The following is a 20728-nucleotide window of genomic DNA, read 5'->3' as shown; positions in this document are numbered from 1 at the left end:
AATAATGTTATTTTTAGATCGTTTATGTGAGAACACAATCAATATTAAAATACCTACAACGGTCGAAGCTGGATCTTTAATGCTTAAATAATTCAATCTTGAATTACTAAATATACTATATATGTACTTGCATATATACTATATTTATAGAGTTGGGCATAATTTATTAAATTTAAAAAACGTAATGCACTTCGAAATGTCTTTTTTCAGCATATAAATTAACGATGAAAAAATGCTTTCTGAACATCTCAGAGTAGCTTATAATATGAGTCTTTCAACACTAAACACTATGCCACCTTTAACTAAAAAAATTTGGACAAAATGCATTTTGGAATTCTGCTCTTCATATGTATTATTAGGTAAATTTTATTATTTTTCATATGATAAGAACATAACAATATCCATGAGATGTCTTTTTTTTTAGAAAGGATACATTTATACAAAATTCTATAAAGCATTAATTGCTCTTATTCGAATTACAACTACATTTAATCAATTAAAAATTAACAATTAAATAATTGTAATCTGTTTATTATTTCTTCGCAATTATTTCATTTAATTGTTTTCAACAATTAACAATTACGAAATATAATTACTAATTGAATTAAGAATTATATTGTAATTGTAATTTGTAATTGTTAATTGACTTATAGTTTTGCATAACTCTGCATGTATATATAATATATAGATTCTAATTAGTAAATAGAATACTTATTGGACATTACAGTTCATTTTAAACTATGACCTATGATATGTAACAAAATACTTTTTAACTTTTTACACGCTTTGTTATACGATTTTTTAGAATATTCTTTCATTCTAAAAATCCAGGACAGTTTTTGTAATTCCAGAGATTTTTAGAAGTTTTCCAGAATGATTCCAGGATTTTTTTTTCAAGGACATTCAAGGATCATTATTAGACACCCTATTTTATATTATCATCTTTTAATTTACATAATTTTCACTGCAAGATTCAAATAAATATTGTCATTTCTCATATTTAAAGAAATTATTTTTTGATCAATTAAAAATTTTTTTAATTAAAATTTTTTTTCACTGTACTTATTTATGAACAGTACTTATTTTTAACTTTTAAATAAATATAAGTTTTTTTTCATTGCGTACGTTTTTTTGAATGCATTTATGTATTTGGCGTATTTTTTAAATCTTCGTAAGGTCTTTTTTATACAATATTCTTATATAAAAATTTTTTACCAGGAGACCTGTGAGACAAAAATGTATACAAAGCTTATTGCACGCAGCTCTACATCAACAAGAGCGCAAAGCGCATGTCAAACAAATTAGATCTCTCCGTGTGATTCGATGGATCTCGTGTAGTTATTGTGAATTTTTGTGTCTTTCAATTCAGATTAATGAGAAATAAAACGCGGAAGATGAGCTTCTCCGAGTTGCGTGAAGTCGACCAACGAATCCATCAGCTGATGGAACGCAGGAAATTACGCGTAACGCGTGAGACCGGATCAACTTTTAACAGTGATGTTTATCGCAATTTTTCAAGGTTAACCGTGAAAATCAAATTTTATACCTTTTTGCCATCTCTTATGTCTATTCCAATGTAGATAAACTTTATTCTTGGTTTAACTTGTTTTAAGAATTCAAAAAAGATAAGTAATAAATCAAACTAAGATTAAAGTCATTAAAGTCAATTTACATTGGTAGAAATAAGCATTAACTTTTACGTGCATTTTTCTTTTACGTCTTCTCGATTTGAAATAAAATGATTGTATGTTCGTGCTTTCGAGCAGAACGTAAAAGCTCCAATTCATTGTAACGCGAAAAATTGTCAATTTCTTAGAATGCGACGTTATTGGACCAGCGATCACAAATTCCTAAATGAAGGTAAAAATGTAAGGGATGAGCAACAATCGCCTTTTGCTTTTCCTTCTTGCTCCCAAACCTTGTCCCATCTTCAATGGTGGAAAATGCAGAAAAAGAAAGCGATATTCAAACGCGACAAAAAAGTCAAGGATCGACATAAAATTTTGCAATCCCATAATATTTTACGAAGATTACACGTAAGTTATACTTATTTATCATTATTGAGATCTCTGATGAGTATATTTATGCTGCAGTATATAATATTATATAATTTAATTTATTAAATTCTCAAAATATATTCGGAGAAATTTTCTAAAAAGTTATACCTACAATTTATATAGAAATTGTGAAAAATTATGCAAAAAATTCTAAGGAAATTTTTCAGAAAAATTTCATCTTTTTATTTCTAAGTTTCGTAAAATATTGGAAAATAAAAAAGAAAGAAACTGATAGAAAATTTCGGTAGATATATATTATGCTTCTTAAAAAATTCTGCACAGGTGGACATTGAGATAGAAGCAGAAGAAGCAAAAAAACACAAAGAGTTGGATAAAGTAATTGCCATGACGGATGTAGATCCAAAGTATTTTACAGAATTATCCGGTAGACCTGTGAAAGAAAAGTTTTCATTGAAACAGTATATCCAAGATATAAGAGAGATATTAAAAACAAAACTTCTCATTAGTCAAGAAAAAGACGATTGTATTCGCATTGATCAACAATTTGAGCAAGAGACACGCCGATTACGGCAAATTCAGGTATAAACTTTAATTAATGTAATTAAATTAATATTTTTTAAGAGAAATATTTATACAATAATAACAGTTACACAAGAGGCTGCGTTTTATAAAAACAATAAGAAAGAGTGCGGCTAAAATGTGCCGCCAATTCTGGCAGTGAAATTAAGGATTAAAATAGATACCAAATGAATCGCCTAATCTATATAATAACTGTTTTTTGTAAAAAATCAATATTTTCAAAAACGTATTTCTATAATTACGTAAATCTGTGTTTTGCAAAAGTATCATTGTCGGCGATATGTAAGCGGCTTCGAGGAATTCCTATCGAAAGATCATGAGAAAAGTATGCAAATGCTGAAGAAAGCGGAATGGGAAGCGAAATTGACGGAAGAGATTAGTACCCGGAGGAACGAGCTCGCGAGACAATTCGGTCAGAGTAGGTTGGACATTTATGTCTTGGAAGAAAATTGGAGATTAGTGAAAATGTGCCAGATGTTCCTTTATCACGTGTCACCTGTCGCTTGGAGGATCAAGTATGACTGGCTCCAACAGTCCGAATCAGAAAGGAGCATTACCTTCGTCGATCCTCCGTCGATGGACCTGTTTAACAGATACAAAACACTGGATGAAAGCGCATCTTTGGAGAAATTGATAGGTAATTCTAGACGAAATGTTTAGCGCTTAATACTTTTCAAATTTGTTTTCTTAATGTACGAACAATCGTGTTAGAATTATTCGAACAGGACACCACTGATGCCGGCCCGGCCGTATTGTACTTCGATGATCCATTTGATTTAATCCGTATCTTCCGAGCAATGGAGACCCAGAATTTAAATGCACTTGTACATCTCGAATCGCTCGCCGCCCCGATGGCAGACATGGCCATGACTATCACTGTGACTGAAGCGCAAATCAAACAAGAGATCAACGAAATTACTTCAACGATCAATGATTTAGAAGTTCGTACCAATTCAATTCGATCAGTTCACGTGATTTACAAATTGGACATGTTAATACATATTATTTTAGATGTTTGAAAAGATTCTAAGAATTTAGTGATATAACATTCAATGAAAAGAATAAAAGATACTTAATCAAGGTAGACCAAAAAGTGAATCACGTTAAAAACAAAAATAATTCCCAAAACTAAATTCATTAATACAAGTACTTGCATTTTTATATACGGAGTATTTCTGAAAAGTGGCGACAAATTTAAAAGGCTGACAATAAGAGTAATGTCTTATAATGGAAGAGTCTTGTAATGGAAAAATTGTTTTAGAATTTTGTTCAATTATTGTTTTGCAATAAGTGTTCAAAATGATTCTTCAACTTCGTTACCATTAACAATGGCTGCGTTCAGCAGACTCAACTGTTGTGCAACCGTTTTATGATTGTCTGTTGAGATAGGATCATTCTTCTAGATATAAAAGTATAATCCAATCAGAGCGAAGAAAACTTCCAACAGTTACTAAATAAATGTTCTGCTGAACGCAGCCAATATTTAATAAAAATTGATGTCTATCGTTTTAAGATGTCACCCGACATACAAATTACATATAAGTTATTTAATTTGACCATCACTCTTTTAGGTTCATCGCTATTTTTCAGAAATATTCTATACATAAAATATTTCAAATAAATTCTAATGACTCTAATAGCACAGATCTCCAAGGGACGTTTCAAAGAACATTCAGAGGATATCCCTATATCCTAAGAACATTCGCCAAAACGTTCCTTGAATAAAGTGTGCTATTAGGGGAAATGCGTTTTTCTTTTTTAAATTTTCACTATATCTTTGACATTAACAATTTAGTCTTACGAATCGAAGTATTCGATAGAAATTTATCATCGAAGCAGAAAATAGAGCAGCAAATCTCAAGGAATACGCTAATTATCTTCTCCGAGATGTTTTCCGACATCTTGTCTGCTCTGAAGAGGTACTCTATCTTCGTGTTTTCGTAGAGGATACCTACGAGAGTTGCATAGGTCCGAACGACGCGAATCTTGATAGTTTTTCGATGATGAAATGGATTGAAAAAATCCACGAGGAGCTTAATCTCCAGCTGGATAATCTGCCACGCGAAATTGTTCGTGCTTGTGAACGGGAAGGATTTCGTCAAGAGATGAAGGTTATAAAGGAAGCAGAGGACGCTGCGAGAAAGGTAAATAATTTATACTAAACATTTATCTTTTACTCGTAAATAAGAGAACAATCTTAAAGGATTAATCTCATGAAAAAGCCTTAAATTATATGATTTTCGAAAGTAAATTAAAAGAAAAATTACGTTTATATGATTTAAAACGAAAATATTACACCGATGTGAATGAAACTTGATATGTGTGCTTATTGTATTTTGAACTAAAAGAATATCATCCTTCTCTCTTTTCCACTTTGAGACTTCATTATGAAGCCCAAATATGGCGCCTCTAGAATGACATGGAAATCGCGAGAAATTCTGTAGAGTTTTGTGATATAATTTTCGACAGAAAATTAAAGCTGCTATTACTTGCTATTTATTGTTATTGATTACATCATATATGTATGTTTCTGACTTTTAATATGGTTTCTTGATAACTTTATTCACTCCGACATAGTTATATTTTGTGATATTATGTATTTATTTTACATTATATGTATATGTACCATCGCTAAGAAACTTTGTAAGTTCGAAACGCATTTGTTTTTACGTAATAAGTTAAATTTTACTATCTCGATTAAAATATTGCTCGTTTGTGTTTTACTCTTATTTATTGTTATTATATATTACGAGCTAAATAGTTTACTTGTTACTTTGCTAATTAAGTATTTAGCCTTGAATTTAACATCTTAAACAACGATTATGTTACACGAATTGTTTCATAATTTGACGCAAACAATATCTCAACTCGTAATAATTCGCATGATTGCTAGTTCGAACTAATGCATCGACTATTGGACGCTCTGAAGCGTGTTATGGAACCACCCGTGAGCAAGAAACGGTCACTGATTCGGCGTTCAGTACCGATTATAACCAAGATGAAGCCGCCACCATACTTGCCGAAACCGACGGACGAGGAAATCCAATATCTCACCTTCTTCACCGATTACTGCAGATTACGGGATGACTTCGTCACATATCGTTCCAAGTTTCCGGATGATTTCAATTTGACATTCCAGAGCAAACGAGATGATATCGAAATCAAAACGATATTTGATGATACATCTTCGAGTCGAGAACAAAAGCAGGAAAAGGAGGAAGAGGAAAAAGTAGAAGAAAAGAGAAAATGAATATATCATTGAAAACGTAACAGAATCAGCACATTTATTTGAAAATTCTTCGTGCGTATATATCCGAAAGGATTCTATCAGTCTAATGCGCTACGCATTGTCGATTACTTAGCGTTATTAATAATTAATATGTATACATAAATAGGCGATTTAACGATCAATGTTGAAGCACAATATTGAAGATAAAATATTCAGAGATAATAAAACACAACAAGAGGCAACTACAGCGTACAATAGAATTCGGGACGATAGTCGATGTAAAAACAACAATCATGCTTGATCTCTTGGTTACAAAGCGCCAATTTATATATTCCTTCTTATAAACTTTATAAGACTGCGATATACACTCCACCTTTGAGTATCTCTTTTTCTTTTTACACACGAGCAACTTTTTAAAATAAAATCTCTACTAGAGATCACATATACAGAATAGACCGAAAGTCTGGACAGTCAAATATCTCATAAAAAAAAAATATTTTTAAGAAAAATGTTTCATAAGACTTGTACAATTTGAACATCAAACGGCGAGGCTTATTTGACCTCGAGTGTAAGTATGGAGGAGTTTCTCAAAGTCAACTTTAATTTTGAAAGTAAACGTCCACTTTTTCAATTAGCTGATGTCGAGATCCTTTTGCTCCCTTTAATTAATAGGTCAAATCTAAGCAGAATCGTAAGGTTCGTAATTTATTCTTGTAAAACTTGTAAAAATTTATGACTAATACTGTAATTTTAGGCACTATAAGGCGTACCATTATATTTGTGAATATCTACGCTTTCTCATAAATCTTATGGGTAGCAAGAAGTTGTGTAAAGTCTGTCTGTAAAGATAAAGTAAAGATAAAAGACTGGATAAAGTTATAAGTCACTTGTAAGTTCTTCCAAGTCTGACGAGACATGTTATGAACCTTACGATTTAGTTTAGAATTGATTCAGTCAGTCTTTTTCAAGATGTTCGATCATTGGCTCAAACCTTTTAAATGTTGTTCGGGATCATGACTTTGATAACGTTTGTCAAAATCAAGACCACTGAAAGTTGTTCCTCTCATTTTCATTTTTAATGTAAAAATGAAAATAAGAGAAACAATCTGCAATGATCTTGATCTCCAGATTTTTGGCTCATCTTGTTATATATGTTACGGGCAAAGTCCGCAAGTGAGCAGTGTCGACATTGCCCATTTGCGCACTTTGCCTGTAACACGCACATACATGCGCGCGGGCCCGTTTATACATATGTGCGTTTGCGTGTGCGCGTATCTGTATATAGTGTCCCAGAAAAGGTGTAGATCCTTTCACTAGCAGATTTTGTGAAACATTCTAAGACGAAAAATCTTATACGAAAATATTGAGACTATAATACTTTTTAAATTATAAACGATTAAAGTTGGCCAATTATGTATATGTTTCAACATAATTTTGCAAATTTTAACCCCTTTTTTCTTATCTTTTGATACATATTATATATCCCATTTTTAGACCCTCCATTTTTACACTTTTTACTTTTTTGTTAATATTGACGTTGGACTTAAATTTTAGCGACTTTCATTTATTGTATGTTGTAGCTAACATATTCCTCAAGAGTTCTGTGTGAATTTAAAGTCTTCATATGCATTTATATCGGAGCAATGTTAATTTAGAAAACGCTATTCCATATTCTTTGCTTTTACCCTACAACTTTTTTCATAAAATTATCAAAGTTAAAAATTACGAAAACTCTATATAATCATTGTAGCATTGCTATTTTAAAGTGCTATTAATTTACACCAGTGCTCGGATTTAGTTGCACATTTCGATCGATTTTCAGCTTGGTTCCTGCCCGTTACTTCACCAACCCGCGCGCAATCTAAATGCCGAAATGTGCAACTAAATCCGAGCACTGAATTTTACACCGTTAACGTTTTAAAATAAAATTTCGGCAGTTAAGCATTTTTATAGTAAGTGCATCAGTCATGTCAATATTTAAAAGCGAATCAATATATAAAGATACCTTCGTAATCGCGTGCACGATGTGCCTGAGGGCGATAATTTGAGATGCTACAATTGGCGAATTTTAATTTTTTATAATTTAAAAAATATTATACCCACAAATACACATCATATAAAACTTTTGTCTTAGAATGTTGTACGGAATCTGCCTGTAAAAGGATTCGCACTTTTTCTGAGATACTCTGTATATATACATATACATATAGGATAATTAAGATTGTGACTAAACTAAACAATTATTACTTCGCAATATATAGAGTGAATAAAACAAATGAAACGTCATTTAGGGAAATTCATTTGCCAATTTCATTTGAGTCGTTTTATAAATATGTTTATGAGTGTCGGCATGAATGCATTAATCGAAGAAAAAAGGTTCAAAAATTAAAAAAAATTGTTTTGAAATTATTGTTCAAAAATACTGTTAACGCAGGTGAATAGAAATAATTTTATTATAAAACTTGTATAACACCTTTTTTATATCTTGAATAGTTTTTGAGATATAACTATAAAAAAAAACGCTAAAAACTACGTTATCTGCAAAAAGTGATTACTTAAAACTATTTTTCCGCATCATTTAATATTTTCTAAATTCATTTATTTACATAATCTACATATGTATATGAAGTTTCATTAAAATCGTACAAAGATTCATAAATTTGACGTTTCGCGAGATTTCCTTTATAAGCGTACTTTCACTTGAAGCTTTTTTTAGATCCATATTTGTTGTGTGAACAAATCTTTACAGCATGAAAGTGCCTAAGGCTTAACATACATAGAAAAGGGAGGATGATGTGATGTCTGTTTGCGCAGGGCGTCAGAGAGTTAGAGATACTATGTATATGGTCGTTTGTTCATGCAGCTATCTTGATCGAGTAGTATTGAATATCTCACTTAGTTATTTGCACACAAACTAATCCCTTAAGGAAGGGCCTGACACAAAACAATATTTATTACAAAATCTACGATATGGTTTTATACAGTAATACAGTTTTTGCTCTGTAGAAAAAACTCAATGAAAAACACTTTTTCTTCGATGGATAATATGTTCATGCTGACATTTACATGTGTATAAACTAACTTGTACAACGACTTAAATGAAATTGACAAGTTTACCCTACAAAATAGCGTTTCATTTATTTCTTACTTGTTGCGAATAATCGTTTAATTTAGACACAATCTTAATAGTCACCCTACATATGTACATATATATATATACATATACACATATACAGGATGTCTCAATAACTATATTACCACCTTAGATATCTTTGAATCTATAAGGTTCAAAGGAAAACTTACGTAACCAAAATTGGTTACATGATATAAAGAGAGCTATAGTATAGTATAGAGATAATAATTTTTATCCGGAAGCGCTTCGGAGATTTTAAGATCAACTTCGTTTTTTTAAATGGAATTGTATGATTTTTTAAGTATAATATGATTCCACTAATTATTCTGCATATAAAAGTATTAAGGTACAGAACCAAAAATTAAAAAATTAACAGTTTATGAGACATTTTATACTTTATTCTGGTGCATATTGACATGAATATTAAACATCTCATAAACTATTAATTTTTTTATTATTTAATGAAATGTATCAATTGGTGTAAAGAAAATACACAGTTGCTAAAAAAAAAAATATATATATAGGCAAAATTGATAATTTTTTAAACAAGCAACCGTGTTTTCATTATACCAATTGATTCATATCATTATTATGTTCATAAAAATATAAAGGTACGATTATTAAAAAATTAATAGTTTACAAGATATTTAATATTTTATGTCAATATATGCCAAAATAAAGTATAAAATATCTCGTGAACTATATATTTGTTGACATCTCTACCTTAATATACGAATGCGTGTATGTGTGTGTGTGTGTTGTGTGTGCATTCTCTAGTAGAGACAATAGTAATTCCGCGACAAATACAAATGACAAATAACTGAGTTCTTGGTTCTTTCTAAATTTTTTTTGTACTTGTATATTAAATATAACAATATTGTGTTTTAGTGCCATTATTAATCATTTCCGAGAACTTTTTAGTTTTAAAGTATATCTATAGATAACATATAGGCATTAATAACGTTGAGGCTGAATTGTTCCACCTTTCAGTAAACTTCAGCACTGTCTTACTCTCTTATGCTCTTACTCTTTTATTCTTTTGTTTATCCAATACGTAAATTACTACATAATTTATCCGAAGATGGAACAACCAGCTCTGAGCGGCACAATTTATTGACATTAATAATCATCAATAAATAATAGGGCAATAGGAACTCGAAAGTTTTCCATAGAAACATATAGCGACATTTCGATGAGCAACATAATCCCATTAAAATCGCAAACGTATTCATTTATTAAATGATTCGATTAATTCTGTGAATTAAAAGAATAAAATTAAATCAACAAAACTTTTTCTGCACTATATCAAAGTTTATAATAACGAAAGTACTTCTTTAAAATCCCTTCAATATATTCAATATGTTTAATAAATGACAAGGGTTTTATAAAAAAGTTTATAAAATAAGTAACATCAAATTTCTCGCATGTAATTAAAAAGAATATATCGCTGTGTTGCTTTATATTAAAAAATATAGCAATAATTAATCTTTGCAACAAAATATCCAATTTCGCAAAGTAATTTATGACGATTTATATTGTCAGATTTTTCGACATTAATTAACTTCGTTGCTCGTGTTAATGCATCTTTGCATTTGAAATTTGTGCCAGCATGAAATTACAACTTTTCCGATTTATTTACAATTATTTACTTACATTTATACCACTTTCGCATCGACTCCTTTTTCTTTGTCGCAGATTTTCCTCAGTCGACTAGCATTGTCACACATTTATATTTACGATCATTTTAATTATTACATTGTTGCATACAAAATAAATCTAATTCAATATAAAATTTATCAATTAATTCAATTGTATAAAGAGAAGGAAAACTTATAATACAATAGCACAATGTCTATATCATTTCAAATTTGTAAATTTGTGCCGAAAAATTGTAGATGATAAATTAATATTCTTATGATCAGGGACTCGGATCGAATCGGTCTGGTTACGGTCACGATCAGAAGCTATACCTAATTTCCGGTTCCGGTTCTTTTATTGATAATGATTTCGGATCTTTTTCAGTTCCGGACCGAAAAAGTCCGAAATCCAAGTTTCAGTTCTTTCACCGATAATGGTGACTGTAACCATTGGACTTCAGTTTTTTTTCGGTTACGGTTACGGGTGTATGCTCGGGGAAAAAAGTTTATATATAATTATATATAAATATACAAGGTTGTGCGCATTACCAAAAAAAAAGTATTGTCGTTACCGTTACTTTTTGAAAAAACTCGTTATTATTATTCATTATTAGGAAGTTTTTGCAATAGCGTTTATCCAGATACAGTGAACGAAGGTCAGGTTATCTTCTTCTTAACAACTAATTAAGAAAAGGATAGCGTGACTTTAGCGTTCACCGTATCTGAATTCACGTTATTGCAAAAACTCCCTATTAATTTTAAAGAGTAACGCGTTACCGTTACAGTTACTTGAAAAGTAACGATTCGTTACTTTTTTTATAATGCTAAAGTAAGTTATTAGATTTTAAAATTGCATTAGCTGATAATTAATATTAAATGTAAAATAAATATTCAAATTTGAAACTCTCTACTAACTAATTTGTATATAGAGCAAACTTTTTTCTATATTAAACTTATCTACAGTTTTACTAATTTCTTTATTTTCTTAATATCGTTATTTTAATGTACTCATTTTTATAAGAATTTAGATTAAACAGCTAATAGGTTAAACATTAATGTTTTTAATCGCTAATGTTCCCTGGTGGAAATAAATCGGTGAAATCTTTATCAATTTCCCAGACCCATTTCAGTATAATTCAGTATAATGAAATGAATCAATTGATAGAAATTTCATCGATTTTCAGCGATTTCAGCGATTTATTTCCATCAAGGTTACTTTTATATGTACTTCAATATTTATTGCTCATACTAAAAATTTGCAGTATATATGTGTAATGTGGATTATATATTTTCAACATTGGCAGTGCCTATTAGAACACAGTATAAGATATTAAGTACAAAATATTTTTTAAGAAATTAAGAATAAATTATAAAATAAAAAAATAATAGGGAACTAAAGTAATGGTAAAAGTAACGACGTTACATTATAGTATAGAAAAAAGTAACGTTACTGAAAAAAGTAATGAAAACGGTTGTTGCGTTTCAAATAAATATATATAATTATATGAAATTTGGTTATTTATATATAATCATGAAAGCATATATAATTATATAAGCTGAATATAAAATTTTTCTATTTTGCAAAAAAGCCATATTAAATTTAGTTAATTAAAAAAACATGGCGAATGATCACTCTGCAAGCGGTACAGAATATTTTGCACTTCTTGGAGAGTGATCATTCGCCAATGTTTTTTAATAATTAACTAAATTTTATATGACTTTTTTGCAAAATAGTAGAAAAATTTTATGTTGCTGAACATAATCAGATACACAAGCGTTTTTTCGACACTTTCAGGGAAAAAAGTTTATATACATATAATTATATGTGACCATATATGATTGTGCTATATATATGATCATATATAATTATATATAATTATATATAAACTTTTTCCTGCCATGGCATATATTATAATACAGAGATATATATGATCATATAGAAACAAAATTCATATACGATTATGTTATTTATGGTTAATTGGTCATATATAATTATATATAATTATATATAAACTTTTTTTCCCCGAGTGACTACTTACTGTAAAAAAAGATAATATAATAAGCATAAATTGCATATTTAAAAAATTCATATTTATTAAACAAAATGTTTATAGAAAAAAACAATTTAAAAAAATATGGAATGGAAGATTATGTGAGCACTGTAAACAGATCATTTTTTTCAATGTTGCTACAGCGGCTACTCAGAAGCCTTAAAATCAACTGCGTGTCTAAGGAGTGTTAAAAATATGAATGTAAGATTACAAACGTACTCCACTCGCTCTGTTCTTTCCTTCATCGTTCTATCCTTCTCGCCTTCACCGAAAGTAAGGACAGATCGAGTGCATGGAGAAAAACGCTGTGATGCCCGTCCCCGATTTCTTATCATCTGGCTGGGTGGCTGTCGACTATAGCCGACGCTCGGCCGTAGGGATACGTATGTTTGATAGCTGTCGACTGTAGTCGACAATCGTACCGATGAAGTTAAAAAATTTGAACCGAAAACCGGATCGAAACCGGACCGGAAAACATTTTCGGTCCGGTTACTATTTCGGTCCATTAGCCTGCCTAATATTTCGGTCCGACAAAAATAGCGATTACGGTCCAGTTATCGGTTTTGTTTTCGGTCTAGTCAGAGTCCCTGAATTGATAAAAAAATTTGTAAATGTTTGAAAGTTACACTGTTCAAGTACATTTTTTTAATTTTCGCGTCGCGTGAAAGCATTTCATCTTACATCTCATTTAAGCAATAAATAAAAAAGATTACTAATAGATAATATATCGATTTCGAAAATTGCATAAACTTGAACATTAATAATCTCAATTTTTAATTAAAAAATGTTATATGCAACAACCTAATAGGAACAGTAGTTATTAAAATCCCTCATTTCTATTTTTTCTCATATTCACATGCAGCTCTACACTGATATACTTATATGTACACACGCACACACGCACGCACGCACACACACAAAACACACACACACACACACACACACACACACACACACACACACACACACACACACACACACACACACACACACACACACACACACACACACACACACACACACACACACACACACATCTAAAAATCGATGCTAGTAATTCCAACAGCATCTCGCTGAGAGTGAAAGTCAGAGGGAAGTGATCGCACCCTTCGTGATCACCGTTCACTTCTTTCGAGTTAATGTGCTACGTCCTCATCGCAATTGGAAAGAGAGAACGAGATGGAAGTTGTGGAAAGCGTCGCCAAAGGAGAGGCTGTCCGCAATCGACAATATCAGAAGACGCATGTGCAGTCTTCCGAAGCCCTGGCCTACCTGGCCCGTTTCCGATTTAGTTTGGCCAATTTGCGTCGTTTCAATATCAGCTGGTACAGTGTGTCCAAGCCTTCGTGAAGTCCTTCGCCTGTAATAGCGCACGCTGGTTGCACACGAATACAAGCGCTGCCTGGCATTCCGGTTAGTTCTAACACTCCCAGATGCTTCTCTAGTTCACTAACTTCTTTCGCACCTATATAATAGAAAGCCCGTTAACGAAATAAACCAAAATGTTTATATTATTTTTAACTATTCCATAATTGAATAAACTACATTCCTTAGTAAGGCCACTCAAAGTTGTAATGCTTCGCTGAATAAAAATGCGCGTAAACTCTTTATATTAAGTATTTACATGAAGTTTATTCGTATATCATTTTCCATCATAATATACAAATTAGAAAGACTTATTCAAAAGTTACATAAAAATAGAACGAGTTACCAAAATTGCGAAATTCGCGAATTTAACTGATAATATAACCATTAAAAAAATAAATAACTAAATAATGTTTACACTATTTATATTTAAACAAATTTCTTATTTTTTTATAGTTTGCTTCATGTGTATGCAGGATATCTCAAAATCATGAGATGTATCCTTTTAATAATAGATTCTTTTATAGTACCTATGTAAGACTTTATATTTTTTTAATTATAAACCAATTTTTCCGTCAATGTAGAAACTCAATATTTAACAAAAATGCGCGCTTGTCCACATTTTTATATAACTACTTGCAGTATGTAATATAATGTAATTTCAGAAAAACACAACGCGCGACGTGTTCGCACGACGCGGAAATGACAAACGCATCGTGCGCGATACGGTTTATACCAACTGCTACGAATCAAGTATGCATACAAAAGCAAATATGTTTACTGCATCATGTTATGCAAAAAGGTTTGAGAAAAGAACATGTCAAATAAATATGAGATAACAAAAATGGAAAATATAATTAGGCAACAAAAATAAAATAGTACTTTCCAATTAAAAAGATGTGCAATGTCTTTGAGATATAATTTATAAGTTTTAAATAAATTTTATAATATTAATTATACCAGGCAAATCTTGTTTATTGGCGAGGATTAGGATCGGCACACCCGCATTGTCCGGACTTCTCGCCGTCCTAGTGAGCTCCATTTTTGCCTCCTCAAGCCGTTCAGTATCGCAAGAGTCAACGACAAAAATAATACCATCGGTGCATCTCGTGTAAGATTTCCACAGCGGCCGTAGCTTTTCTTGCCCGCCGACATCCCACACAAGAAAATTAACACCTGTGAACAAAAAACATACTGCGTTCTAAGGTGGAAAAAATCATAACGACGTAACGCGGGCATCCAAAAATGGTGTCCGTGACTTATTGCACTTATAATCGAATCTTTGTATACTTAGTTTAGTCATTGGAAACCGAGCTATTTTTGATAGCATTCATCAATTTCCACTCAATTTTATAACAATAACACACATGTTAGATTTAGATAAAAAATGCGTTCGAATAAAAATTATATAGTAGGAGAGTAACAGTAGAAATAAATTACAGAGGTTTAACTAGTAAAAAACAGAAAAGAAAAAAATGTGAAGATACAACTGTATGAAATCTTAATACAAAGTTAGATAGCTAGATAATGGCTTAATAAACAATAAATAAAAGGAGCACACGCAGGATATTCGTATAGCGAAAGTTATGTATTTAAAATTCGTATGTTAATGTTATAAAATAATTATAGACATTTCGGCCCAGATTGGACCACCTTCAGTATATTATACATATAGAATAAATGTAAATTAATCAATTAAATTTGACACTTAATTAATTGGTTGCTTTACATTTATTCTGTATGTATAACATATTGGAGATAGCCCAATATGAGAAACATCTGTGGTTATTTTATAATATTAACATAAGAATTTTAAATACCTGATTTTTACTACGAACATCTGGCATATGCTCCTTTTATTTATTGCTAATACAAAGTATTCTAAAAGAATGTTGTTAAAAGAATGTTTAATTTTTTAGTTAATTTGGAGTTAATTTTTTTCTTATCGAATATATCGAAAAAAATTATTGTTTATTGTAACTTTCTCGGTTCTTTCGTCCTATATAGCTTTATATACGAGACTTGTATCGAATTCTATTGATATAAATTTCAATATCTGGAATTAACTAAAGCGAGTAATATCGTTTAACTTCTCGAAAATTCGTTCGCGAGAAACTCTTTCTCTTCGATCACTTGTAACTTGGAAAACATCGACAATTTCGCTGAAAGGAAGATCAATTCTAAATTCTTAGCCAACTTTTTAGCTAAAGTTCTTGTACGGTTCGTCTTTTCTCTCCAACATGGAAGGAAAAGGAAGAAAGATGAACTATGCAAGAAATTGAGCTAAAAAGAAGAGGCCTTAAGGGAATGCTGGAGTGACCGAATTATCACGTTACAGTCGTATAAAAATCTTCGAATTGACTGAACGGAATAAAAAATCCTTTTACAATTTTTTACATTAATGTTAAAAAATTTTTTAACATTAATGTAAAAAATTGTAAAAGGATTTTTTATTCCGTTCAGTCAATTCGAAGATTTTTATACGACTAATATGATAATTTGGTCACTTCAGCATCCCCTTAAGATTGGTGGTTTTGAAATACACCTATTAAGAGAAAGACACAGATGGTCAAAGACCAAAGATGGAAAATTGTGGGAGATGTACCTTTAGCTTTTCCGATGCCACCGCGAATTCTCTCGCAGTTAAAGCCAATAGTCGGTACGGTATTGAGATACTGATCGAATTTTAGTCTGTACAGGGCGGTCGTCTTCCCGGCGCTATCGAGACCGAGCATCGCCACGTGCAGGGGAGTTCCCGTAGGAAGTGCCTCGAGCAGACCGCCGCTCGTGCCGCTTCTACCCATCCCAGCGCCCATCCCTCTCCCTCCCTCCCCTCCCTCCCTCTCTCTCTCTTACTTTCTCTCCTCCTCCCTTCCTGCCTCTCTTTCCTTCCCTATCTCGTCCTCGCTTCCTCTTCCCGCTGGCAATTCCTTTTCTCTTGCTCCTTCTCTTTTCTACTTCGTTTTGATCTGGCCTAGCATCTAGAATCTCTTCTTCTCCTGTGCTGCACGCGAAAAATACCTTTCTTCTTCAAATTCAACCTTGAGTCCGCTACTGCGAAGTTATCCACTACCGCATCGTCTGAAAACAAGCGCGTTCCACAGTTAACGCCTCTCAACCGGTTCCATCCGAAACAGGTGTGCGTATTTCGTCTAATAATAAGTAGGACCCGATTTCCATCGAGGTCAGTGTCACTTCCAATATTAATTAATCGAATTACGACGAATACCGTTTTCTTCTTGCACTAAAACCTAATCTATTATAATGTGCTTTTTGCTTCTTGCCCTTGTTTTTTATTACCTTTTCTGCCTTTTACCGACAATCGTGTTTCTTATCATGTGTTTCTTGTCTCTTCAGAAGTTCAAAAGAACACGAAACAAGAACAAAGAGCACATTGTATATTAGGCTTTAATTATTAAAATAATTATTAAAATAAATTAAATAAAGGATAAATAAACGATTAAATTAAATAAAGAAGTAAAAACGCCCAGTATGCGTGCGGGTGTGTGTGTGTGTTTGTTTGTGTGTGAGGGGAGTGTATACAGAATCGTAGAAATCTCTTTCGAGAATAAACTTTCACCCTCCTTTAGTCAGACTTTCTAGAGTAGGCCGCGAATAACTGGTAATTTTTTTATTACCATATCTACCGCACGGATCGAGTTCATTATTTACATCGTCTAGGTCGAAATCGCTGAATAAATATTTTTTTATTGTCATTGTTTCATTGTCTCCTACAAAGTAGGCTGCACAGTTAGAAAGAAATAGAGTCATCTACTGTTAGATCTATAATATCAAATTAATAAAACGATATAATTAAAATAACGATATATGTAATGAGTATAGGAGCAGTGGTGATTTAAATTAGGTTAAATTTGACACTATAGAAGTATAGATTTAACAGTACAACTAATATATAATACTATAACATATTTAGATACTTTATATACATTTTATATTATCATAGTTGTACTTATAATATTTTATTTTTGTTTTACGTATGTGGGCATTTTTAGAAATAGTTGCGCATGATATCCACACAAGTAGATATAATCAGATTCATATGCAAAAATGAACGCGAACAAGCGAACGTCTGCCCCCTACTGATTACTTCGTTAGAAAATAATAAACGCATAATAGTTACTTGAGTTTTTTATTTATTTTTTTACGCGTAGATTTTTCGCACAGAATCATAAACTAGGACTATAAGGCACTTTAGGCTGCCTGTAAATTAGAATATCGCGCGATAATTCTATTTATTTTATTGTTTTGAATAGAAAAGTCAAGTTTTTGAGCCGGTTTTTTCCGGAAAATACTGGTTTTTACCATGGACTTTATAAAAAGAAATGTGGAATTTTGCCAACCCTTCATTGCTGTGACATCACATTTGTGATAAAGCGAAACATTCGCACGTCATCATGACGGAACTATTTATTGTGGTGTAACTGTGATGGTTTTTGCTATGGATGAAGCGAAGCGTTCACCAGTAACAAAAGAAATAACAAAAGTATTTTTGAAGAAATAAAAATGCTACGCAAATTACAGACAAAATTTCATTTTATTCTGATTCGTGTACATGTATGTATAATTGATATAAGAAATATAGGATCTATAAAATAATTAGGGATGCACCGGGTATCCGGAAAGTATCCGGTATTATCCGGCACTTTTTTACTATCCGATAGTCGGATATCATTCACCGGAAATATATCCGGTAGAAATTTGATATCATTAAATTGTTGATTTTTTATTATACAAATGTTCTAAAAATAAGTATGCATATTCATAATGCTATAATATCTACATTGTTGTAAAATTACAATTTTTTCTTTATAGGCTTTTTTTTAAGACATTTTCTCGGAATCCGCTCGGATATCCGACTCGAAGAAATTGTCTTCTAATATCCAACCGGATATCCGATGTATTTTGTTCGGATATCCGGTATCGGGTAATTTTACGATCCGGTGCATCCCTAAAAATAATGATAAAAGCCATCTGTTTTTAAGCTTTTTTGTTTTTAAAATATATTAATTATTTTTATAGAAATTGATTATGACAAGAAATACTAAGAAAGTTAAGTTTATACTGGAAACTATGTATATTAATTTTAAACAATAAAAAATGTGGATGTTGAATATATACAGGGTGTCCCAGATCTCCCGTATCACCAGTTATTAATAGATTCCTAAAATTATTTCGAGACGAAAGTCCTAATATCAAAATGCCGAGGCTATAATAGTTTTCAAATGAATAGCGATTAAAGTTCTCTAATCACAGTGCTGACATTTCGCGCGCTCAAGCATGATATGACAAGTGGTAAAGGTATGTCACGAGGGCTCTCTCAATAATTTCAAGATTATCGTACAAATATACAATATTTTTATTAAGTCAGTATCAATTTTAAGCAAACAACAAACTTTTTACTGATACTTTACTCTTGGTTCGTCTACACGCTGAGTTTTTCATTGTCACTTACACTTATTTCGTAGATAATGGACTCAAAACTAGGATATTTCGACATCAAATTAGAAACAAATTAGCAACAAATTCCTATGTTATTTTGAAGCAGATTGGCTTTGTTATACGTATATTGTTCCGCTAACTTAATCTTCCTTTAGCAGAATATCATTTTAAAAAAACTGAGTTTTTTTTTCAACTTTTTATCAACAATTGAGCAACAAATAAAAATGGTAAAGTTATTCTGCTCATTTGTTCCGCTACTTATAAGACGTCAATTCTTTTAATATATATGAAGTTAAATATATTATAATCATATTATTTAGAAAAAACCTGTTATATCCACTAAACATCAGTTAACGATAATGTTACATTAATAAATATTATAATTTATCACTCAACATGTCACAAGTAATTGTTATATACAAAATAAATTATAATTCGTATACATTATTCGGTGAGAAATTACAATATTGATGCAATGTTACCATTAATTGAGGTTTATTACCGAGTATTTTTGTAATCCTCTAACTAAACACTGTTCTGCTTGATACCAATAAAATATGCCTTTGTTGATATGGAAGAAACTCTATATAAATACTCTAAGAAGTCCTCAGGAATTCTAAACATGGTGCATATAATTTCTTGAGGTACTCTTACTGTGTTCTTCTATGAATTTCTAAGGAATTACAATTCAGGAAAAGAGAAAACTTGAAGAATACTTTGCGAATTCATTGTGCTATCTGAATTGAGACTGTGTGACAATAAAACTTAAGGTGATATCCAAAGAGGACTTTTCAGTTTCCACAAGGTGTACAAACATTGTTAAAAGTGTAATTGTTTCTAGGGAGGGGGCAGATTACTTTGAAGAACAATAAAGGTCATTTGTATATTAATCAAGTGGTGTTTATTTTCTCGTAACAACATTTACCCAACCTTATTTTGACACACCACGTATATCTTGAAGATTTTTTCGTATTAAATATTTGAACATGATACCATTGACAGAAGGTTTGTTTGTGTTGCATACTTCAATATGCCTCAACGAGCATGTTTAAGTAAGAGCTATAGTACACTGAAAAAAATTTCTGATTGAAAATGGACGAATCAGAATTTTCTGGTTAAATTTATTAGAATTCTAGTTGAGATAACCGGAATTCTGGTTGATACAATATTTTTGGTAAAATCTACTAGAATTCTTATTTTTACCAGAATAATTATATCAATCAGAATTCCGGTTATCTCAACCAGAATTCTAATAA

The 20728-nt window shown here is 31.3% G+C and overlaps 2 protein-coding genes across 2 annotated transcripts in view; one reads left to right on the top strand and one right to left on the bottom strand.

Annotated features, from left to right (window-relative positions):
* The first annotated feature begins 1373 nt into the window (after positions 1–1373).
* On the top strand, positions 1374–7253 carry LOC108729702 (cilia- and flagella-associated protein 100). The gene is made up of 7 exons (XM_018458906.1): positions 1374–1519; positions 1817–2040; positions 2359–2597; positions 2862–3234; positions 3309–3538; positions 4418–4741; positions 5491–7253. The coding sequence occupies exons 1-7, from the start codon at positions 1374–1376 to the stop codon at positions 5845–5847; spliced, it is 1893 nt and encodes a 630-aa protein (XP_018314408.1). The 3' UTR covers positions 5848–7253.
* Positions 7254–13638: 6385 nt separating this feature from the next.
* Positions 13639–20728, bottom strand: part of Arl4 (ADP ribosylation factor-like 4) — an 8875-nt gene continuing 1785 nt past the window's right edge. Inside the window, exons 2-4 of the mRNA XM_018458921.1 lie at positions 16618–17093; positions 14973–15188; positions 13639–14112 (exon numbers count right to left, since the gene is read on the bottom strand). Of these exons, the coding sequence (XP_018314423.1) occupies positions 13916–14112; positions 14973–15188; positions 16618–16828 (624 nt within the window). The 5' untranslated portion in view covers positions 16829–17093 and the 3' untranslated portion in view covers positions 13639–13915. The remainder of the gene's footprint in view (positions 14113–14972; positions 15189–16617; positions 17094–20728) is intronic.

This window comes from Mycetomoellerius zeteki, unplaced genomic scaffold (genome assembly GCF_001594055.1).
Source record: "Mycetomoellerius zeteki isolate Tzet28-1 unplaced genomic scaffold, Tzet1.0 scaffold79, whole genome shotgun sequence".
Lineage (NCBI taxonomy): Eukaryota > Metazoa > Arthropoda > Insecta > Hymenoptera > Formicidae > Mycetomoellerius > Mycetomoellerius zeteki.
The sequence above is the reverse complement of the archived record's forward strand: the minus strand, read 5'-3'. Positions and strand labels throughout refer to the sequence as shown.

Bases quoted from the DNA above. Each gene is read 5' to 3' on its own strand.
- LOC108729702 (XM_018458906.1), top strand. From the start codon at position 1,374: ATGAGAAATAAAACGCGGAAGATGAGCTTCTCCGAGTTGCGTGAAGTC. The intron at 1,520-1,816 runs GTTAACCGTGAA...TCAATTTCTTAG, and splicing joins GTTTATCGCAATTTTTCAAG to AATGCGACGTTATTGGACCA. The intron at 3,235-3,308 runs GTAATTCTAGAC...CAATCGTGTTAG, and splicing joins ATCTTTGGAGAAATTGATAG to AATTATTCGAACAGGACACC.